This window comes from Xiphias gladius, chromosome 9, assembly GCF_016859285.1.
Source record: "Xiphias gladius isolate SHS-SW01 ecotype Sanya breed wild chromosome 9, ASM1685928v1, whole genome shotgun sequence".
Taxonomy (NCBI): Eukaryota; Metazoa; Chordata; class Actinopteri; order Istiophoriformes; family Xiphiidae; genus Xiphias; species Xiphias gladius.
In genome coordinates, this window is record NC_053408.1 from 22,805,887 (window position 1) to 22,831,149 (window position 25,263).

Below are 25,263 nucleotides of genomic sequence, written 5' to 3' on the forward strand. Positions count from 1 at the left end.
CCTGCAGTAACCCCAGCCTCTCCCACCTACCAGCCACCTGACTACTCCCTGCCCACCTACTTACCTGTTCCTCTTTCCACATTTACTTCCTACTATATATGCTGTACCAATTCCACCTACACTCTGCCAAATTATTGTTCCTTGGACCCTGCCTTTTGCCTGCTCCGTTGCCTTCTTTTTGCCTAGTTCTCCTGCCTAACTGTTGCTGACCACTGCCTGCTCCCTGACTTTACCTCATTATAATCCTTGCCTGCTTTTTTCTGCTGAGCCTAAATAAAGGTGAAATGTCTTGAACCTTTTATCTGTCTATGTTACCCTTGGGTTTGGCAGTGAGACTATTTTGAAAATACCCAAGCAGACCTTTGTAATTGTTACTTTTCAGTATTAAGTGCTCCACAGAGATCGATAGAAAATAGGTATAAAGGTGTCATTCTTCTAATCGAAATCTTGTGAGCTGCTGGAAGAATTGTCAGGAGCCCAAGATGTCTTAAGCAGAAGCATGTATTGATGCTTGATGCATCAAGGACAAGAGAGATGAGCAAAACAAGTTGACACTGTAATGCCACCCAATTCTGAAGAAATCCTTCCTGGTGACCACATTTAATCCTATAAATACTTCATACTTACTACATGTCCAAATAAGGCAATTCTTCATGGGACAACATCACATTCATACATGTGTGAAGTTTCTATTGGGTACCTAAACCTAAACATTAAATTAAGTTTTATCTAACTCACGTTGTATATCCCAAGACCTCTGTCCCACTAAGAGAGATCTTACGTAACTAACTGACCATGAGACACAGCCTGTTTGTTATGGCTATTTACTCCCTCAACCAGTCACCCTGTCCGTCTTATCTTCTGAGGGGCCCCCACTGTAACCTTGGTTTCTGTGGCCACTGCTGATAGGAGTGAGACAGGTGAGCTCTGTCAGATAGCTATCCCTGGAGACAGTTTTTAGTAAATGACATGTCAGTGTGACCTGTGTGGAGAAGCTTGGCCTAATATTACATGGAGACCCAAAGACCTAATAATAAAGGAAAAATACCTAAATAAGTAAAAATTCCTTCACAGATCCCCCCTTTTTGATCTTGAGATTAATACTAACTAACTAAATAAACCATGTGGGGTCACATCACTGTCAGAGTTGAAGTAACAGAACTATTACCATAATAAATCTTAGGGGTCATCAGGCGGGTATCCTTCTTCACAGGTGTTTTGATGATAGGCCCACGACACCTCCTGAGGGCTCATCGGCAACACCTGGCATCCCGGATGCCCCCCCCTCTGCTTTTTACACCTTCTTATCCTGATGCCATTGATGCTATCTCCGGGCCCAGGTGGTGTCTTTCCTCTTGATCCAGAGCTACCGAATTGCCTGTTTGGCAGCGCTGGAGAGCGTTTTGATGGCTAGATGCTGGGCTTCGCCTCGGATTACAATGTCCTTAAGCAGCCTAGTACTTGACTTGCCTATGAAGCCTCTGCAGCCGACTTCAGCCAGGCAAACCTTAGCTTAGCAGCCACGTTGTTCAGCATCAGCTGCCAGCTTTGCATTCTTAAAGACCTGTGTTCCTAGGCCTCTTCCACTGCATCCTCCCAGGGCACAATAGCTCTATGATGTAGATGGTGCGAAGTGAGGAGGACCAAAGCACGATGTCTGATCTGAGGTTTGTAGTGGTGATCTCAGGTGGAAAAAACAGCCTCTGATTCAGGTCCACTAATAAACTCCAGTCATGTGCCTCTCCCAGCTGCCCGGTGTTTGGTTTCGTTGGACACGCTTTGGTTTGGTCCTATCATTCATGTATGCCATGATGGGAGGGAGAATCAGATCGGGTTTAAGCTGCTCTCCTCCTTCCACCCACCGAGAGGCTCGGATGATGACCTCCATGGTCATGGTGAAGGCTAGCGGCGACATGATGCATCCTGCAATGATGCCTATCTCCAAACTTTGCCATGCTGTGGTATACTCCTCTGCTGTCAGACATAGCTGTATGTCCTGGAAGTAGAATTTGAAAAGGGAATAATAACCTCTGGGACACTAAAGAAATTAAGTGCAGTGCAAAGGAGAATATGAGGAACCGAGCCACAGGTAAGGAGGCGTTGGCGAGATCCAAGAACATGACGTGGAGTTCTCTTCCACTTCTTTTAGCACTTTGGATTTGATGCCATATCATGTGTGTGTGCTCCAAACACCCTGGAAAGCCTGGGATCCCTGCTTTCTGCACCCATGTGTCGATGTAGTCTTTCTTTTCTAGATAGACAGTCAGCCTGTGAGACACAATGCTGAAGATTTTGCCTTCAATCTTCAATGGGCTGATACAGCGAGACTGGCTGATCTCAGCAGAGCCCTTTTCCTTTGGGATTAGGACACCTCCTGCCCTCCACCAAGGAGTGGGTATTGTTTGTTTCCGCCATGCCACCTTCATCAGTCTCCAAAGAAAGCGTAGCACATCTGGTACGTTCTTATAAAGCCTGTACGGGACTCCGCTGGGCCCAGGCGAGGATGTGGCTCTTGCCCGACATACAGTTCTAACCACTTCACTCCACTTGGGAGGGCTGACATTTAGCTGATTTTCTGGGGAACACAATGGCGGCATGTCAGATGGAAGGGTGATCTGTTTGCCCTGCCGGCTGTAAGTGTGCATTATTTTGAGGTGAGCTTCAACATCTTTCCTTTATGTTGTGAGTTTGCCACTTTACTCCTCTGTGAACAGACTTTTTACAAAATTGAAGGGGTCTTTGAAGAAGTTTGATCTCGCCTGATCCTTCTTTTTGCGCCTCTTTCTCAGCTTTCCTCAAAGCTGATGGCCGGTTCTTGATATCCGCCTGTAGCAGGTTTATTCCGTCCTTCTCCTCCACTGAGGTTTTCCACCACTGCTTCTTCAGCTCCTGTCTCCTGGATTTGGTTGGGATGTGTGACGTTTATTTTTTGTTCTCCACAGCCCCAAAGTGCTTTGCTCCATCAAATCACACGCATAAGCATCACAGGGATAGTTGCAAAGTGCCCATCCACTGTTGACTTAGGCTTGGAGTAAAAGATTCAGAGACCATTCAATGGGATAATTTTCTGCTTGTAGTGTTTAAATCAAAATATAATAATATAACAGAAATAATAACATAAATTCAGAAATAAAATCAGCTAAAAACGGAAATCTAAAATTAAAATGAAAATAAAAACACACATCCAAATTAATGTATTTTCTACACATAAAAGAATTTCAATAAATGATTTTAATAGCTAAAACATATACTAAATAAGAATCAAGAAATAAAATAAGGAATGAAGTCAAAATCAAAATCCTGTAAGTGCAATATGAAGGCAACTGGACTTGCTTGAAGTTGTTGAAGACCTTTCGCCTCTCATCCGAAAGGCTTCTTCAGTTCTACCTGATTATTGGGGAGTTCCAGGTAAATATCCTCTGGTGAGATCAGCAACACTTGTGAGTCGTTGAGGTCTCATGAGTCGTCGACCCTCCCGGTCATCATATGAGTCATTAGGATCACACGGGTCAAGGAGTGGTTGGGTGCTAAAACCTTGAGGGTTGTTAGGTTGACAAATGAGTCGTTGACCCACCCTACCAACATGTGAGTGGTCAAATGAGTCCTGGTGTGGATGGGTGTTCAGCTGTCTGGGGCGTCAATCTAGAACTGCATTGCAGGTGGCTGACAGGCGGTGTCTCAAACCACCTCCTCTATTTAGTTACGGTTGTTCCAGATTGACAAAGATGTCTTCTTTCACTCCTCTTTAAAACCATCGGTCTTCTCTGGCCAAAATGCATATATCACTGTCCTGAAAAGAGTCTCCTTTGTCCTTAAGATGCAGGTGGACTGCTGAATCCTGACCTGAGGAACTGGCTCTCCTGTGTTGTGCCATGCGCCTATGTAGCAATTGTTTAGTTTCCCCAATGTACAGGTCTGTGCATTCCTCGCTGCACTGGACTGCGTAAACTACATTGTTCTGCTTGTGCCTGGGTATTTTGTCCTTAGGGTGGACAAGTTTTGCCTCAGAGTGTTACTGGGCTTGAAATGCACAGGGATGTTATGTTTGTAGAAGATCCTCCTGAGTTTTTCGGATAATCCAGCAATGTAGGGAATGGTTGGAGAAAGTCAAACAGTAGGTATTGATCTGTGTGTGAGGGTTTCCGGTATGCTTCAGTGTTGAGGCTTCTGTCATTCTCAGTGGGCACCGCACAATCCAAGAAGGCTAGGCTATTTCCACTGACGTCCTCACGAGGGAACTTAATGTTGCTCACCACTGCATTGATGTGTTCAGTGAAGGATTCAATTTCATGAGTTTTTTTCATGAATTTTGACCCAGGTGTCATCCACATACCTAAACCAGTGGCTGGGGGCAGCTCCTGGAAAAGAGGTCAGGGCTCTGCTCTCTACTTCTTGCACGAGATTAGCCACTATTGGTTACACCAGTGAGCCCATGGCACAGCCGTGCTTCTGTCTGTAGAAACGTTCATTGAATTGTAAATAGGTGTTAGTCTGGCAGAGGTCAAGTGGGGCACATATGTGGTCCAGGGCGAGGTTGGTTCTGTTGGGTAGAGCGCTGTCCTATAGCAGTTATTTCCGACCTGTTTTAACTGCTTCTGTGGTAGGAATACATGTGAAGAGTGAAGTGACATCATAGGATTCCATGGTTTCATCAGAGTCCAGTTTTATTTTTCCAACCTTGTTGGCAAATTCCTGGGAGTTCTTGATGTGATGTGCTGTGTTTCCAATCCAGAGGAGCCAGGATGGTAGCCAGGTGTTTAGCAGTGTTGTAAGTTACTGAGTTAATACTGCTGATGATCGGTCTGAGTGGGACTCCTTCCTTGTGTATCTTTGGGAGTCCGTAAATGCAAGGGATGGCTTCGCTGGGTACAGTCTGTAATAAAGAGATCGGTCAATATCATTGTCCTTCTCCAGTTGTTGGAGCCAACTAACTACTTTCTTTTTGTAGCTGCTAGTAGGGTCTCGTCTTATTGCCCCATAGATTGCTGTGTCGCTGAAGAGACTGGTCACCTTGGCGTGATAATCAGCTGTGTTTATAAAAATCAAAATCAAAATCAAAACAAAACTACAATCAATAGTAATTAAATCCACCAAACACTAAAAGCAATAATTAAAACTTACTTACATATTCAGACAGTACTCATAAGTACCTCACAAAACAAAATTAATTAATTAATTCAATTAATTATTAATTATAATTAATATATTATTAATTATAATAATTAATAAATAATAAATATTAATTAAACTAATGAAATCTCAATCGTAACATACATATTTGCATGAGTAACTAATACTATACATACTGAAAAAATGCATGTGAATAGAATATTTCAAATAAAGGTAAAGACTTAAGTACTAATAAAACAAACAATATGTATAACAAAGATGTTTATTTTATTATACTAAAATGTAAGGTTGACCAAATAATTGTTAGAAGAATCAGTGTATTAACAAAGCAACGAGAATAATAAAAATAAAAGTAAAGACACAAAAGTAGAAGCATGGTGTTAGAAATGAACATATATCTCATAGCTCACGTGTAAAAAACATAACGGAAAATCCCTGTCCCTCTCTCTGGTTTATTTATGACATCATAGTTTCACACATACTAATCTTTATTTATATATCATCAGTGCCAGAACATGGTGGAATCCATTTTTCAACATTTCTCAGACCATGAAATATCCATTCTCAATCAGTTTCCGCATCTCTTAGCATGTGCTGTGGTGCTTGAACTGAAACATTTGTTGTTTTTTGCGAATAACAAGCTTAATGACTGTTACCAGACAGGAATCACAGGCGAACCAAAAGGAGCACTGACACTGTAGTAATGAGTAATCAAGAATTTAACTAAGCCGGACCCCCATTTCCCAAAAACATTTGAGAAATCCCCTAAGCTAAATCCATGATTAACATGTAGCTCTTTAATACCTTGTGTTGTGTCATGAACCATATCCATAAATTTTGTTGTTGCATTGTTTTAGAGGGACTGTTACAACTACTTTGTCCTAATTCTTTGTTCTGACCTGTGCAGAAACACAAAGAAACATTACTTTAATTCATGAACTGAGACAGGGGGTAAATAGAATTAGTAGGCATACAACGGTGTTTGTTTACTCTCTAACTGATCAATTTTGTGCTTTGACTTTAACTGATTCTAGGGACATAGCACTAAACCATGGTTGAGTATAAACCATAGCTTCAGGTAAGAAGTAGGTTGGGGTTAACAATCATCAGCTAAACTGTAGTAGTGAGATCATTCCAATTATATAGTCTATAATCAGCTTTAGCTGGGATTGGATTGAACATTGAGGAATGCAACATTGGGGAATGCATTGATTATATATTATAGCATATCCAACAACTGCTTAGATTTTGTTGATGCGTATTGTCAGTCATTAAGTTAATAGCTGCATTTGATCTGGGTACGTTAGGTTGTTGAACACTACTGGTTTTAGTTGCTAGTGTATCTATAGACGAAAAGAGTTCAAGTTGATGGGAACTGTCATCAACATAGTCACTAAACCTACAAATATTTATCCTACTCTGACCCCTTGGACAGCTAACATCCCACAATTTACAATCAGGGTTTTTACTCAGTTGTTTTTTAGTGAAAGACCATAATTCTGGTGTCTCATTTAATGGGGTTTCATGGGTGTACTGAACTCATTACCTTTTGTGAGAGTTGTACTACTTCAACATACTCTGTATCATACGTATAATTTACCTCTATAGCATAGAACTTTGAGTAGGCAACATTACAGTCATCTGATCTACCAGTAGGACTGTTGCCAGTAGAACATTCAAATGAAATGGGATTCACTTTCCTTTTTGTCTGGATGAGATCTGGAGGGAGATGTCCATCAGTCTTTTCAGTCTTTTCTGAATTGTCCTTTTCACATATGCTCATCACAACAATGTCTTTTTCTTCAGTTGTTTTCTTCATCATTTCATTTGGAATGCAGTGTGTTTCCATGTGTTGTGCAAAATCTGTAACCATGTCAGTGCTGAGAATATGAGAGCATGTGCGCTTGTATTGTTGGTCTCCTGGATCAAGGATAACCATTCTGCTCTGCCATCAACCGTAATGACTGTTCTGGTGGTCAACAGCACTTGAAAACAGAGTTAAACACCCCCTCCCCAGAGATTTAATTAGTACAAACTCACCCACTTGAAATGAATTAACATGGTTCTCTGATGGTTTGGTGATATGCTTGAGACCTGCAAATGAAACTCTCTCTGTTTACGGTTTGTCAAAGGTGGGCTTGTCCCTGTGGACATAGCGCTCCCCATCAATACTTCATGAGGAGTTAGTCCTGTAGTTGCATTGGGTGCATAGAATGATTCTTCCCATTTGGAGAAAATCTCTACAATTACCAAAACATATTTATAACCTTGAGTTGATGACTTGATTTGGTGTATGTACAAAATCTGTTTTATATTTACAAAAGGACCCAATGGCTGTCCAAATGGTCGTGCTTTACTGAGCTGTCTTTTCTCCTAGTTTGCTGACATGTCATCCATTTGTTCATGAATGGGAGATTTTTGTTATGAATGTTGTAAACCATTGTGATCAAATGTTTTCATTTTTCCCTCCTAGTCCTACATGTGTTAACATTCAGTAAATTTTTAAGACACAAAAGGAGAACTCAAACTTCGGTTTCTTTTAAGCACTGTAGCCAGGCTGACAGAGAGTCACAGCTCCATTGATCCATGTATTCCCATAGCTCTCAGTAATGACAATTTCATGAGCTTCTTTGATGATAAAATTCTAACTATTAATCACAAAATTCACCACCTCCTGCCCTCAACCGGCACCAACTTATACAAACACACGCACCTTAGAAACAGCTGTAAAACTTGATACATACTTAAGACAATTTCTCTCCCATCCACCTTCGCCAACTAACTTCAATAATGTCTACATCTAAACCATCAACTTGTCTATTAGACCCCATCCCAACTAGGCTGCTTAAAGAAGTTTTACCCTTAGTTAGCACTTCTTTACTAGATATAATCAATATGTCTTTATTAACAGGCTATGTAGCGCAGTCCTTTTAAATAGCTTTAATTAAACCTCTTCTTAAAAAGGCTTCTATTGATCCAGATGTCTTAGCTAACTATAGACCCATATCTAAGATCCTAGAGAAAGCTGTCACCAACCAGTTTTTGGACTTTTTACATGATAATAGTTTATTTGAGGATTTTCAGTCAGGATTTAGAGTGCATCATGGCACAGAGACAGCACTGGTGAAAGTTAAAAATGATCTCCTAATTGCATTGGACAAGGGCCTTATCTCCTTACTTGTCTTGTTAGATCTTAGTGCTGCATTTGACACTATTGACCATCACATCCTGTTACAGAGACTGGAAAATTTTTAATTAAAGGAACAGCTCTAAGTTGGTTTAAGTTGTACTTATCAGAATTCAGATTTTAGTTTGTGCATATTAACAATAAATCCTCCATACACTCAAAAGTTAGTCACAGAGTTCCACAAGGCTCTGTGCTTGGACCAGTTCTATTCACCTTATATATGCTTCCTTTAGGCAATATTATTAGGAAGCACTGCATAAACTTTCATTGTTATGTAGATGATACCCAATTGTACTTGTCAACGAGGCTTGATGAAACCAATCAGTTAGCTAAACTTCAAACATGCCTGAAGGAAATAAAGACCTGGATGACCAGCAACTTTCTGCAGTTAAACTCAGACAAAACTGAAGTTATTGTGCTTGTCTCCCAACACCTCAGAAACACCTTATCTAATGATAAGGTTCCTCTGGATGCTTTGCCCTGGCCTCCAGCACCACAAAATCAGGCACATCTTTTCTCAAAAAGACACAGAAAAACTAGTCCTTGCTTTTGTTACTTCTAGGCTGGATTATTTTAATTCCTTATTATCAGGCTGTCCCAACAAATCTTTAAATACTCTCCAGCTGATCCAGAATGCAGCGCGAGTACTGACAGGAACTAGGAAAAGAGATCACATGTCTCCTGTGTTAGCTTCTCTGCATTGGCTCCCTGTAAAATCCAGAAAAGAATTTAAAATCCTCCTCCTCACCTACAAAGCCCTTAATGGTCAGGTACCACCATATCGTAGAACACTGCGCTCCCAGAATGCAGACTTGCTTGTGGTTCCTAGAGTCTCCTAGACTAGAATGGGAGGCAGAACCTTCAGTTATCAGGCTCCTCTACTGTGGAACCATCATCCAGTTTGGTGTCCTGGAGGCAGACAACCTCTCCACATTTAAGAGTGGGCTTAAAACCTTCCTTTTTGATAAAGCTTACAGTTAGGGCTGGCTCGGGCTTGTCTTGAACCATCCCCTAGTTATGCTGCTAAAGGTCTAGACTGCCGGGTGACTTCCCATTATGCACCAAGCTCCTCTCTCCTCCTCTTCCTCTCCATCTGTACGCATTCATATGGCATCAATGCTCGTTACTAACTTGACTTCTTCTCTCTCCTGTAGTTGTGTGCTTTCTCGTCTCTCTCTTCTCTTTGATGCTTTCTGCCGGTATTTTTGCCCCTGGTGCTAGAGTCTGGATCTATGACTGCAAACCACCTACTGCCCCCATGATCCTGCTCAACACCCACTGCTTCAATTATTATGATTATCATTACTATTATTATATTTAGTTTTATTATTACTATTATTCACCCTATTATTATAATTATGAGTTTTATTATTAATGTCATTATTGTTACACATTTGTGTAACAATAATCTACTGAGCTATGCCCCCCTCTCTCTCTCTCTCTCTCTCTCTTTCTCTCTCAACCAAGCTGGTCGGGGCAGGTGGTCGCCCATTATATAGTCTCATTATTATTATACATCTTTATGTGGTACCTGTACTGTGCTATGTTCTGTTTCTTCTCCTCCTGCCCTGAGATAACCTCTGTTATGATTTGGCGCTATATAAATAAAATTGAATTGAATTGAATTGAATAGCAGAAGTTATTTAGTTACCGAACAGTGAAAAGTTATAGGAAATGGCAACACATTTTGAGCACAGATGGGGGTTGCCACAGTGTGTAGGTGAAATTGATCGATCACACATCCCCATTCTTGGAACAGAGAAAAACCACAGAGTATTTCAACTGCAAGGGCTGGCATTCGATCATGCCGCAGACTGTTCTGGATGAAAGGGGTCTCTTTTGGAATGTTTTTGTCGAAGCAGCAGGGAGCCAGCAAGATGAGAATGCTTTTGGCAGACTGGAGAGCAGATAGAGGTTCTTGCTAAACTACAACAAACACAACGTCAAATCCATGGTGATCGCATGTTGTGTTCTGCATAACCTCTGTGAAATGAATGGTGAGTAAAGAGAAGACTGGGGTGCTGAACCAGCTTAAACCAGCTTGACATGGCACTCTCATCCACATTAGAGGTTGAGGGGCTAGACACACATACAGGTCTAATGAAGTTTCTGAACACTTTGTAAAAGTTGTATAAGTTTAAAGATTTGAAATAAAATAATCTCTACTGGCAGTAATACACTGTACACCGTTTTTGTCCATGAAAAGGTTACACCAATGTACCACTTCTTTTTAATCAATAAAACATTCAAAGCTGCATAACTTGTGTTTTAATTAAGCACATGACCTGCAACTCAGCATAAGGACATTAGCTTATTTTAAACTTTGTATTCTCTATGCACTGGTTTAAATACTGCGCTTATTTGTGTATAATGGTTGTATAAGTTGACAGACAACATAAATACTAAATGTTAACATTTAGTATAAACATAAGTGTTATGACTTTTTACATACAGTGCTATATAAGTATGGTATAGTTTAAGTGTTAAATGTTTTATAACATCTGACCAACTCTTGATGACCTATGGAAGGCTAAATTTACAAGAAAAAGGTGCAACTTTAGAACTAGAAGAATCAGTAATGGCTAAATTTAACATAGGTACTCGATATCAAGAAAGTTTCATTTTACTATTTAAAAAAAAAAAATTGGTTCCACTATGAATTAACCAAAGTATCAAATGCACACATGCAAAATACTGTACCATGTTTAAGGGAATGTTCAAAATACAAGGTATTTGGTAGCAAGGGGGCCAAGAGACAGTCTTCACTCAAAAGCAGAAGGGCTTTTTGGCTCAGCAACTGTGCAAGCTTGTCAAATACAGAAAGAAACCCCAGCTGAAATTCTCTCTGAAGGCACCTTGTTTCTTCTGCCTCAGACTAAAGAAAGACCTTCTCTTGCCTCCGCATTTCTCTTGCCTCGACCTGGCTCTCCAGTAGCAGCTCCATGTACCGGTTCCTCTGCTCTTGCATTTGCTGCTAGATGGCAGTTTGCGTCGTCCATGTCCCTCAGCACATTGAGGAAGTCTGCATTTCTTCTACTATTTCCTAAGTTGAAAAATAAAACTGAATACACAACGATAAATAACAACACAAAGACAGTTTTAAGTAGCAGCACATATTTTCCTAGGCGGGCAAAATGATCTATACCTCAGCATTTGTGGGCTTCAACTGGAGACATGGGATGAGTGCTGCTGCTGCTGCTCGCAGGGGAAAAAAGGGCTCCTCTCTGCAGCTTGCAGTTCAGTGTGATGTCCCGCAGCTTCATCTGAAATACATGTCAAAAAAATATAAACCTTTACATTTTGTCTCACAGCGACAAAATTAACACAATATCATTTTGTAGCATTTGTTATTTGATTATCTGTTCCACCAGATAATCAAACAGTGAAGTAGCTGAGTCCTTTGCTGAAATTGTGCCAGAGAGGGCTGGCAGAGACCTAGGAACGCATCAAGTCTGTCAAACCACTTGCTGGTCTGCCGAGCTTCTGTTGTTGTGGTTTTTGATTTTTTTTGTAGTCTTTATTTAGTTTATTAGGCTTCTCCTAACACTGTTTCAAGGTGTGAATAATGTTCAGTTTGCTTAACCTGCAGGAGATTTTTGCATATAATTTGTCATTGTGGGTCGCTGTTTCCCAGCTCTCTCTGGATATCCTCTTCAGCATAAATACTCAATAAGGCCTAGACTTCGTCATTGGTCAATCTGTCTTATGTTTTCTTCTGTAACTTCACAATGATGTGTTGAAGCACAATGAAAACTGTATATGCAGCTACAAAGTTTTACATTTAATTTAGACCCTGGTGTCTGTGGTGGAAACGCATGTGGTTCCGCCCAAGGTTCCTAGTTACTGGGGAGAGTTCCTGTGGTGGAAACAGAGCTTTAGTTAGTCACAGATTTGGGGCAGTGCTGATAGTATGAAGAATGAACAATCGCGGCATGTGTGCATTGTCAGCATTGTTAAAGGAGGAGCAAGTTAAAATTGTCAATAAACACACATTTCTGTAAACTGCAAGCTGACTGGAGCCAGCTGTTGAGGCTAAGCAGCCGGCTAAAACGCCCAATATCTCTCTTAAAATGGGGGAGGGGACCAGAGTTAAAACATGCTTCTCACAGTCTTTGGGTTAGTTAAGAAGATGGATAAAATTCAATTCAATTTGATTCAATTTGATTTATATAGTATCAAATCTTAACAGGGGGTTATCTCAGGGCACTTGAGAAAAGCTGGTCTAGACCAGGAGGGGAAGAAAGAGAACATAGCACAGTACAGGCACCACATTAAGATGTATAATAATAATTAGACTAATAATAAAACTAATAATTATAATAACTGGGTGAATAATAGTACTAATAAATGTAAATATAATAAGAGATGATAATCATAATAATTGAAGCAGTGGGTGTTGAGCAGGATCATGGGGGCAGTAGGTGGTATGCAGTCACAGATCCAGATAAAATTGTGCTTTAAAATTACTTCACAAAGATAACCTCTGTTATGATTTGACGCTATATAAATAAAACTGAATAGAATTGAATTGAATTAAGCGAGGTGTCATTTGTACCAATGTGAATTTTAGTACTTTTTGGACGTAAGGGTGGGTTGTAAGAATACTTGGTAATTGTTATAAAATATCAGAAAGCTTTGCACCTGGAAGGCAGTGGGTCACAGCTGCTATTGTGTGGGTATTCCTGATGGGGTCACTGATGGAGGGCATTGGGAGGGGGGTCTCCCGTCTATAGAAAAATTGACACCCCTTTGAAGTTCCTTGATGCTATCCCAACAGAGGTGTTGGGCAGGTTCCTAAAGCAATTAGCAGGAGAAGTGAGCTGGTGCTTGGCCCACAGAGCGCCAAGCAAGTGTGGGAGCCTCCCTCTAGTGGAAAAGACTCTACAATCGCACAGAGTGGAGGTGGCCATTGTTTTGGGCTTTGCTCCCAGGAGAAACCACGGATCTTCATGTTGGGCTGAGACAGAAGGCACTGGAGTTTTTATGGTGATTTGAGCCAGTCCATGGGAGAGTGGGATCATTGTCCGTGGTCATATTCCAGATACTGCTGCTAGAGGAGTCAAGGACAGAAAGGTGTTTGGCTTGGGCTGTTGCAATGGTGGAGAACTCTACGATGAGCTTGTCTAACAGCTTACAAATCAATGATGCTTGTCTTCAGCTTAGGGATGGTAAGGTGGCAAGATCTACATGCAGCCATACTTAGCAGTTAGTGTAGCACGTAGACTCAGTCACTCAAGTGTACAATACATGACCGAGATAAGTTTCACTGTTGGGAGCTGAATTGTATGCAGGGGGTCTCTTTACACTGATACGAATGAAGCAGGTGATTAAAATGGATAAAAACACTGACTAAAACAGTTTCGCATTAAAAATCAGTGTTTCACTTATGCTGTTTGGGGAGCGGCTGCTGCAGCAAGAGTTTACTCATCTTGTTTCACTGAGAGCTCAAAATCCAGACGCCCAATGACTCAAATCCTTCATTCAGTTAAAAGATACAGTTAAATAACTACCAAAGTCTAAAAAGTGAATCATAAAAATGTGGCTTACAACTGGATAAAAAGTCAGTTTATGGGAGCGTATCTGGTAGGCAACCACACTGCCAACACGTGCTCAGTCATAGACAGACAACCCCTCACACTCACACTTACACAGTCAGAGTTGTGTGTTAATCTAAACTGCATGTCTGGACTGTGGGATGAAATGAGGAAACAAAGAAACCCAACACAGGTACAAGAAGAATATGCAAACTCCACACAGATAGACTCCGGCTAATCAGCAGGTTTGAGCACATAACCTTCTTGCATTGAGGCAATGTGCCACTCCCTACGATGATAAAAAAACTATTTACAAATGTACAATATTTAGACCTCAAGGGTGAAGAGGTATGTAAGACATCAAAAACAGGCGATTAGAAGTGGTCCAGTGGAATAGCTGACTGTGCAATCTATTTCCTTGGTCGAGATGGACTGCTGCTGTCTTCCTGGTAGCCTTCCTCTTCCTCAGGCTTTGAGTAATTCCACACTGTGCTGACTTTCTATTGAACTGACAGTGGATGGACATGACAACCTGGCTGTTAGCATTGTAGTCAGTCACTTTCCAATGGCTGGTCAGCTCAATGCTTTCAGAGAAGATTCTGGTGACAATATGACACAGGACTGCAAGCTCTGTCTTTTCAGGAAGAACTGGAGTCAGTATAATTGGAGGAGAAGAGCTTGAGCCTGCAACATTATACCTCCTTCTAGTAGTCGAGATGTTGTGGTGTTCTCCCTCTGTTTCCACTTGATATGGACGAAGGGTTTTGCCATCTGAAGCGCATGGTAGAATCCTTTGAAAGGAATCATGGGGAAGTCCCTGGAACCTGTGATGAAGCAGCCAAACAGGCTCACTATGGACATGCTCATGGTTTTGATGCTTTTACAACTCTGAGGAGGGTTCCTCAAGGTGATTCAGCTGTTAGAAGCAGCTGACTCACCGGTCCTGGTTTGGGCAGTTTAGCTAAATGGGAAGGAAAAAGGAAAACATAAGTGAATAAAATCAATGATCAAAATATACCTCAGAGTCTTGGCTATTTCGTCATGGCTGTGGAGTGGCCAAAGAATTCAGTTTAGTAGTTAACTTCCCTATTCACATTTTAGATTAAATACGATTAGATTAGATACGATTAGATTTGATTAAACTTTATTGTTATTGTAAATCCAAGTACTGAGACAACGGAATGCAGTTAGGTGTCTAACCAGGGCAAAAATAGGGAGAAAAAAAGGACGAAAAAGGGCAATGTTACAAGCATAATGTATAAATACATGTGGAATTATAGTATTTTTTTTGGCACAGAGTTGTACCTTTTACATGGAACAAAGAACCAGATATTTTTAAATGCAGTTTCTAAATTTTTCGCCCATGATTCAACTCTAGCTTCATGTTTGTCTAATTGTTGGAACGTAACCAGTAGAACCAGTGCTACTCCATTGTCACTAAGAAAAATGAATACCATTTTTATTTCCATAACCAGAGGCACCCAAAATAACCACTCTCACTATGATACTCTATTTCATAAAGGACGGCATGACAAGAGTTTCTTTACTTGTGTGATTTTTCCATTGCGTTTGGGATCATTGTCATGTTGCAAAAATTCCTCTCCTGCCAAGCTTCTGGAGACTGGGAGTCATCTTTCCCTTCAGTATTTTGAAATAAACCAATCTGCATTCATAGTGCCATCTAGAAATTAATTAACATCAAAAACTGAAATCCCTCATTAACAAAAGTATTCAGAACCTTTGCTATGGCACTCCACATTGTAGTCAGGTGCATCATCCTTGCTTTAATTATCCTTGAGATGAGTCTAGAACTGAGCAGTTTAGAAAGGAACACACCTGTGTATATAAAGTCCAGCAATTCACACTACATGCCAGGACAAAAACCAACCCATGAAGTTCAAAGAACTCTCTGTAGACCTCTGCAATAAAACTGTGGTGAGGCATAGATCAGGGCAAGGGTATAAAACAATTTCTAAAGCTCTGAGTGATCCCAGGAGCAATTTAATTTTTAAATAGAAGAAGTTTGGAACCACCACGACTCTTCCTAGAGTCGGCCGTCCAACCAAACTGAGTAGCCAGGTAAGAAAGGCCTTGGTCAGGGAGGTGACCAAGGACCCAACAGTCACTCTAACAGAGCTTCAGGAGTCCTCTGCAGAGATGGGAGAACCTGCCGGAAGGGCGACCATCTCAGCAGCACTCAATCAATTAGGCCTTTAGGGTAGAGCAGCTAGAAGAAAGCCACTTTGAGTAAAAGGCATATGACACCCTGCTTGGAGTTTGCAGAATGACATTTAAGGGACTCTGAGAGCATGAGGAAAAAGATTCTCTGGTCTGATGACATGAAAACTGAACCCTTTGGGCAGAACTCCAAACACTATGTCTGGTGAACACCAGACACAGGGAGACTGGTCAGAATGGACTGGCTTCAAAACAACTCTCTGACCGTCCCCGAGTGGCCCAACCAAAGTCCAGTGTTAAACCCCATAGAATATCTGTGGAGAGACCTGAAGATGGCAGTTCACAGACACTTCCCATCCAATCTGATTGAACCTGAGAGGTTCTGCCAAGAAGAATGAGATAAACTGCATAAGTACTGAATTATGGGTCTGAAGACTCCTATAAATGAGAGATTTCAGTTTTTGATTTTTAATAAGTTTACAAACATTTTTAAAAACATGTTTTCACTTTGTCATTTCACTTTGCAAAAAATAGCACTTTAACAATTTACAATTAAATCTACAACACAATAAAGTATGCAGAAAGTGAAGGGTCTGATTACTCTCTGAAGCCACTATAATGTCATTAAAATGTTACAGTTGGTGTCTGTTGTAGTTCTTTTATTTACATGGAAGAGCCAGGGATCAAACCTCCGACCTTCCAGTTAACGGACGACCCGCGCTACCGCCTGAGCCACAGCTGCCCCTAACGACATAGTCCAAAATTATTCATTAAATTATTAATTAACTGCATTTTCATTCAAAACTGAGGTGGCTGAGACCAAAAATGTTTTTTCTCAACTTGCAACAATCATTTGAACTAAAATAAAGCGCCAACAATTATAGTTCAGCTGTCACAAATCTAAAAAAAAAAGCATTTTCAACATTCAACATTAAGCTCTGTACAGTCATGAATTACAGTCTATGATTATAACTAACCAGTTAGATGCGCACACAGAACTCCATTTTACTACACCTGATAGGGCCCTTAGGCTTCACTTTTTGTGGGGCCCCTACAATTTTTTATTCAAAAAAATAATACAGGCTTAGACATATAATTCATATTAAAATCAAATAGGGAGCAGTTACTGAGTGTACATTAAGGGGTGATATTAAACTAAATCTTTTTGTGGCATGTTTATCCCATTGTTATAACACACACAGAAGTTGGCTTCAGACCCACAGCCTGATGTCAGCGCTGAGATGACCAATATGAAAAGGGAACACAAGAGTAGTGCCACAAATTGGAATAATTCCCTGTGGAGGGATGCAGCTAATTACATCTACTCTAGTAATGCACTTAAGATTTGAGGTGCTGTATTTTATGTTTTCTGCTACTTTCTTCAACTACCTCACTACTTTTTAGTGCTTTCCATTTATCTGACAGCTGGAGTTACTGGTTAGATTATGATTTGAAATATAAAACCTGGGTTCTGTTTATAAAATATGATGCACTGTTTTAGATTAAACTTCCCAAGACTATATAATGAGTTAAAATAAGCTCCACCTCAACCAGCTACAACATGAAGATACTGGTTACACGCTATTTAATCAGTAATAATATTCCAACACTGCAATGTATATCATATTTTAAATAGCCTACATTTTGCTGATGTTTGTATTGAAGTAAAACTCTGAATGTGGGACTTGTAATGAAGTATTTTTTACTCTGTGGTATACTTATAGGCCCAAAATCTTAGTTATTTTTCCATCACTGTCAGTACCTGAGTTTATTGTTCGGCTTTCCAAGGTAACTGATTGGATAATTGAAAGGACATGTTACCTCTTTTGCAAAGATTACGGCGCCTCCGAATAGCAGTGGGAGTCCTACTGATCAGCGTGACCGATGCGCTGTAAAATATCTCCCGAAAATCTGGGGTCTAAGGATCAGAACACTGGACAGTGATTATGACTCACTTGGGCATCATGAAGCTAGACACAGGGTTGGTCTATTGATAGTCATCACCTTCATCACAACTGAACCTTATTTTAAATCAGTAAAGTTTCTATTCTTCTGCTAATGTTGACGTCCAGTCAGATCAAGTCAAACGAACCTAAGCCCTTGGTGGAAACTAAAATCGCACTGGAAATGAGTGGGCTGAAATAATGTGATGTAATGAATGAAATAACACGCACAGCTCCCACTTCTTGAAATCAGTTTTTTTTCCTGCCCTTTCCACAAGTCTGTTAAAATGATTTTATTTCATTATGCTCTAGAAATGGTAACCGTTAAACATTTCATATTGTGGTGTGAGAGCAGCATTCGATGTGTACGGGTCTGAGTGATAACTAGAGGTTCATCTCCTGAGCTACTGAACTCGTAGTCCAGCCGGATTCCCATGTGTTGCTATTGATGGAACAGACACACTGACTGAGGGGATCCCCAAACAGCATCATAAGATAAGGGACACTCCCACTTGCATAAATCCATTCACTAAGGTGAAATAACCAAGGCTCACTGTAAAAACATTCCACTACAAGTAAAATTCCTGCCTTGAAATCTTACTTAAATAAAAGCAGCCATGTATTAAAACTTAAAAGTACTTATTATGCAGACATCATAGTATGCTCACAATGATAAACTAAACTAAGCTGAAGCTGATGTGAACATCATTAATTCAGCAGGTATTTGGTCATAAAACAAAGTACTGGACAAATTCAAATGTTGACCTGATGACGGCACTAAATGAAAAGTAAGAGGATCACCAGAGTTACTACAGTTCATCCTGAGGGGAAGAAGCATGTGTGTACAAAATGTCATGAAAATCCAACAGTTGTTAAGAAGATTCACTCAAAAATAAAAATATGAACCTCATGATAGCGCTACAGTAAAAGTCATGGGATCACCAAAGGCTATCTAAGAAACCATGAATGCCTGTACAGAATTTTTGTGGCTATTTTGGTATAAATAATGATCTAAAGCCTTTAAGTGTAGATGGTGTTGCAGGAAAATTTCATGGTACTCCACCCAATAGATGTCAAGATAGTTCACTAAGAGCCAAAAATGTCAACCTGCTGGTGGTACTTGAGGAAAATCATTAGGATTCTTCCTCTGTGGACCAGAAATGTTTGCACAAAATGAAATGGCATGACATCCAATAGATGCCGAGATACCTCAGTCTGGACCAAAGCGGTGGACTGACCAACTGATGCTGTGATCCCTAGAGCCGTACCATTAGTGTGGCGAAATATATGATAATCAAATACTGCACTTTGAACAGCAGAAAAATACAAATCAATGACAGTAAACCAAAATTTGATTCAATTAATTAAAAAAAAATTTATTTCCATGTCCCCAATTTAAACATCTAAATTCCAGCAAAATGTAGCACAGTGTGGAAGTAAATAAGAAATCCCCAAACAGGCAACAGACTGTACAGAAGCCAGCAAACACATGGCAGCAGCGAGCTAGAAAACTGAATTACACTGAGGACACACATACAGAACATTAACCTGATTCAAGGACAAGCAGGAGAAGTAATTCATTAGCAAAAACATCAAATAATTGCTGGTGTGAGCAACAAAGTGCTTGTTTGCTTTTCTTGATTTAGTACACAATCATAGTTTGTGTTTCAGCTTTCATTTAACAATCTAACAATAAACCTAAGAGGCAAGAGAGAGAGAGAGAGAGAGAGTTAGAAAAGTATTCCATTGACACTCGAGTCATCAGGAATATTTGGTTGATTTGGACTCATCTACCTTTATTTCACAGTGACTTTTCCTGAGGTTTAATGTGTTAACGTTCATTCTGGGTGAGTTCTGTTTTCTAAAGATTTAACATTTCTCGGTTGAGGCTGGTATTAGTGCAGTGTTAATGACAATGGCTTCAAAATGTCCTGCATGGACAGTGCTGTCCCTTGACAAACCACAAGGCACAGACGGATCTACAGAGCCTCTGTATCTCCACACAAAAGCTTTACAGAAAAGAAACATTTACTGAGGGTTATTTCAGCATAACTGAGAATCTAGAAAAAGCTTTATATGCAGAGTCATCAGCATTTTAATCACGAGGATGCAGATTTGATAGAATCCACCTGCAGCTGGTGGTGTAGTTGTACTCTGGTTTCAGAAAGCTGTACACACGACCAGCATTGATTTTTGAGCTGTGGAACCGCTCCGATTATTTGATCGATCAAGTAGCAGGTCGACAAAAAATTAATCAGAAACTATTTTGATAATCAATTAATTGTTTAAGTCCTTTTTCAGGCAAAATGTGTCAAACAATTACAACATTTTCTAGTTTCAGCATCTCAACTGTAGGGATTTATGTCACAGGAAACTGAATATTTTGTACAGGCGGTTGGAAAAAAAAAGCAATTTGAAGATATTGCTTTGGGAAATTTTGACTGTAAAGAAATGTTTGATTTTTCCAATATTTTCTGACATTTTGTGGATTTTGTGATTCATCTAAAAAAATAATAGGCAGATTAATCTGTAATGAAAAAAAATGTTAGTTGCAGCCCTGATGAGTCATATTACAAAGTATGAGGTATGAGCATTTCCTAATAGACTCTGACAGATACTAAACTAAGTTTAGCTTGTAAGACTCCACATACCATACACCTAAGGTTCCCTTTCGACAACATATATTCACAAATAGAACATCTTTAAGATTCTCTATGAAAATGTCATAGTCAATGTAATTGCCAGTCCCACCTCCACAAAACAACCCTTGATGTTGGAGTTGACTCTTAAAATTGGTAGCTTGCTCAAGTTTGTCATTTGTGGCTGAGCTGGAGTTGCATTTAAAATATCCTAATCAAAATTAATTGTTGAACGTGATCAACAGTTTTAGGTTTCAGCCGAGTTTAGGCTCACAAAGACAAAATGTCAAGCTCACTGGTTTTGGACAGAAATTAAGTGTCAGGCACCTAATACAGTACATTAAGGTTGTGAAAGACCCACAATGGTCACTTCAAGTTATTCTATTGAATCTTGGTTAATAGTTTTGGATGTACAGTGAGATATCCTCCATTTAGAAACCTGACACTGACTCACAGTTAAAGGAGAACTCTTTGGGGGGCCCACACAGCCTTATGGAGACTGCAGGTTGTCATATAGTAGAAAAAACATATTGGTGTGGAGATCCATGCTCACAGATTGCTACAGTTACAAATTGCTAAATACGCTGATGTTAATTTTAGTAAAAGAGGAGACTAATGAAGCTTTCCCTAAACTTTTCAAGTAATGAAATGTAATATTTACTTGTTCTATGAGCTAAATAAGTACAGACTGAAAACTGGCGTCAGAAAAATTGTAAAAAAAAATCCTATAATATCCTGTATGCTGTGCTTAGACTGAAAACAGGAAGCATTTTAGCCATTGTACAAGTCTTCTTTGTTGTTATAGCTCCAATTACATCGGCTGGCCTGCACTTTATCACATACATAAAAACGATGTATAAATAATTAAACACACTTGCTCCGTGTCTAATGTCTACTCTGCTGCGATTGGCTGATAGTAACTTCATCATGTGCAGCACAAAGGAGAGGACAGGTGTCATAGTATTCTATTTTTCTGATAGCCTACTGTTTGCATATGTGTGGAATAAGCCTGAACCTACAACTAACCATCAATTTACTAATCTGTGCTCAATCTGTGGCATGCATCTTGTTTTCTACCATTTGACCCCGCAGGCTCTGGACAGCCTGAGAAAAGTTGTATAAGGTCTTCTGTGGCTCTGCAGAGACTTTGTCAAGTCTAAGAAGATAGCCACCTGAATAAACTCAATTTGGGTTTTAGTAAATCTGCCTTAATGACTGGAGCTGTGGAGTTTGAAAGACAGGGGTTTACCAGAGAGGGACGTGCTATGAAGTTGCACTATGGGAAATGTAGGACCCAGAGTTTTCGAAGCTTGATTTTCATCATTCTTTTTAAGTATCCCAACTTTATGAAAGTGAAATACTAAATCGCTGGAATACTCCTTTAACACAACCAAAACAAAGCTGTGCTTTCTAAGTAGTTTGGGTAAAAAAATTGCAGTCTGAGTAGAGATTTACACTAACTTGGTGACCACCAGGGATTTACTCCCATGAGTCCAGCCTTAAAATCTAAATGACCAAAACAAATCTCTAACATGTTGGACAAACATTCACCAAGGTAATGAGCGTTTACTCACTACAGACCACCTTTGTTTTTAGTAAACTGAGGTACAGAAACAGGTTCTGACATATTCACAGTGGTAAATGATAAGATAAGAATAATTTTACCATTTGACAGATCATATTGTACCAACATTTGTATTCAAAATTCAATCTGACAGCAAGACTTGTCTATGTATTTAAATCAATAAGCAGTTATTGACTTTGTGAGACCGAATGAAAGCACCTAAGACCATTTGAACATTTTGCTGTATGGCAGTGTAGTACGAGAACATCAGAGAATGGTTGTAATGCAAGCAATTAATTAAAAATATTATACAAAAAGCACCACATTATAGCAGTTACAGATTTTAAATTCCATTTTCAGAACTTAAAGTCTGACTATGTAACCTTTGAAAGAAGAAATAAAACAAATCATTCTCACAAAAATTTGAATTCATAAGAAATATACTCACGCTGGTCAAATGCAGTACAATGTGGGGTTTTGTTGCTACCGTCTTACTTGGTCTGGTATGACCCGTAGCTTATAGTGGCTGATGTTAGCTAAATTAAGATGATGACAATATAATACTGTGTATGTGACATTACAGAGTCAGGTTGCTGACTTCCTGACTTGTTATGACCTGCACTACTGTTAAACTATGTTTTAGCATTTTACAGAAAACAGTAAAACTCAGAGTAAACACACCGAGGCTGTTGCTGTGTCACTTAGCATCTAAGTTTAAGCATCAGAAGTTGCATCGCTGCATGCTGAGTTGAACCTGATTGCTGTGTCAAAATAATGACGATTAAGAGAAACACAGCACAATACTGTTGAATGTTCATTATTCTCAGAAAATGGTAATTCTAAAAATTGATTTAACCTTTATTATTTTACAGTTCAGCTTCAGTTCATTTCTCTAAATGTTGAGGAAAGATTTTAGAAATATCACTGAAACAATACAGTGTATTATTTAGTAGCAGTTCTGCTCATTACAAAATAAAATATCATACTATACTTATACATTAATATAAATGTACGTCATATAGTTAAACATCTGGCCTGTACAATAATAAGTGTTTCCTCAAAATCTACTGCACTATCAATAATCAGTAAAATACATTTGTATATTAAGATTGAGGGGGAAATTGCTCTAATAATACATCTATGATTTTCTTTTTTGTGACACTTCAGGTGACACAACAAATCACCTGGCCCCTTCTGTTGATGCGTTAATTAGTACATCATTTCTATTCAGTGTGTCAGATCAACAGTAACCCACTTTTTACAGAAACTTCAGTTTCACCTGGTTTAAATCGCAGTTAAACCAGACATGCAGCAGGTTTATGTAAAACCTCAGGTTCACTGACATCTAGTGTTGTTTAGGTGGTTTCTACAGGACACAGCAGCTGGGTTTGGACTAAACAACCGGTGAAGTTGAAACTGTAGCTTCTGAGGACACAGTAGTGGGGTTTAGGAAACCACTTTATTTTGTTTCCGACAGCATGGGTTTAAACCTGCCTTAATGCTTAAGCCACAGCTAAGCTAATGACAAAACAGCAGCACTGATGCACCTAACTGGAAGAGATGTTTCTTGATTTCTACTTGTTTTCCCACCTAATGAGGGCGCCTTTAAAGCACCTGACGCCAGAAAAACTTTGCAAATGGAGGAAAATTCAATTTGCCATCATCCTGTAAATACTACTGGTCTTCACAGTGGCTGATGTTCAGCAAAAGTTACATAGTCTCACTTTAAGACTTGTTTCTTTTTTTAGAAAGAATGTTCTGGATTTTCTGGATACTAGTGCAGATTACTGACAAATATATCCTGTAATAAAACTGTGCAGAAAGAAGGAAAACCTCTAAAAATAATTTTAGGAGAAGCTAGTTTGTCTACTGTGAAATTTTATGCAAAAATATCCTGGTGCCAGCTAAAAGCTCATCAGGTACATATAAAGGCAAAGCTTACATAAAAACTAACTGTATGTCTCTGTTTTATATAAAAATCCCATTGACACAACCAGCTCCACTTGACCACCCAGAGATACTTTGATAAGTGGGAGAGGACGTTAACACCAGCCTTGGTTGAATGCCAGTAACACTAACTCTTGAAAGAACGTTTACTATCTTTACAGAGACAGACAGCTATTCATTACCTAAAACTATTCTCTTCTAAAACTCCTGTGGGCAGCTAAAACTGAAGATGAATGGTGAATTGTAATGTGGATCTGTCAGATTGACTGATAAAAACAGGACATTTCTTGCTCTGCCCAGAAAGAATTACAGGTGTAGGTGTTTCTGTTGAATAAGATGGAGAAGAACTGAAGGTGTGTAGCAGGTTCAGGTTTCTGCTTCAGGACTGCTGGCTGCTCCACTGGTTGGCCATGGGCCTGCGGAGCAGCTCCTCCACATGACGAGCCACGTCCATTGTGTCCTCCAGGTCAAAGTCTCCATCTGCATCCAACATGGTGTCACTCCTGACAAGACAAGTGTAAAGACAGACTTTCAAGAAGGAGGTTCAATGGAAAATGGATGTTATACAATTAACTTGTAGGTAAAAATAATTTTAAAACTAGTAAAACTACATTTCTGATAGAGCCAACTCAAATATGATCTCCACATCTTTGTAAATATGACTCAACATAGGGGATTTTCATTCAACTTATTCATATACAGTTTACAGTTAGGTACATATGTATTTGGACAGTTACACGATCTTTGTAATTTCGCCTCTGTGTACAGCATCACAGTGGATTTGAAAAGAAGCCATCAAGATGTGATTGAAGTGTAGACGTTCAGCTTGAATTCAAGGGGTTTAACAAAAATAAGAATTACAGCCATTTTTATACATAGTCCCTCATTTTCAGAGGCTCAAAAGTAATTGGACAAACTAACACTATAAATACAAGCATTATTTTTAATACTTGGATGAAAATCCTTTGCGGTCAATGACTGCTTGAATTCTGGAACTCATGGAAATCACTAAAAGCTGAGTTTCCTCCCTTGAGATGCTTTGCCAGGTCTTTACTGCAGTCGCCCTCAGTTGCTGCCTGTTTCTGGGTCTTTCATTTTGTCTTCAGTTTTTGCAGCATTTGGCTGAATCTGAGCAGATAGT

The 25,263-nt window shown here is 39.6% G+C and overlaps 1 protein-coding gene across 4 annotated transcripts in view; it reads right to left on the reverse strand.

Annotated features, from left to right (window-relative positions):
* Positions 1–19,337: 19,337 nt before the first annotated feature.
* LOC120794630 (signal transducer and activator of transcription 5B-like) overlaps positions 19,338–25,263 on the reverse strand; it is a 55,303-nt gene continuing 49,377 nt past the window's right edge. For all 4 annotated transcript variants that reach the window (XM_040135860.1, XM_040135858.1, XM_040135861.1 and 1 more), the window contains one exon: positions 19,338–24,625. In XM_040135860.1, coding sequence (XP_039991794.1) covers positions 24,502–24,625 — 124 coding nt within the window. In that variant the 3' untranslated portion in view covers positions 19,338–24,501. The remainder of the gene's footprint in view (positions 24,626–25,263) is intronic.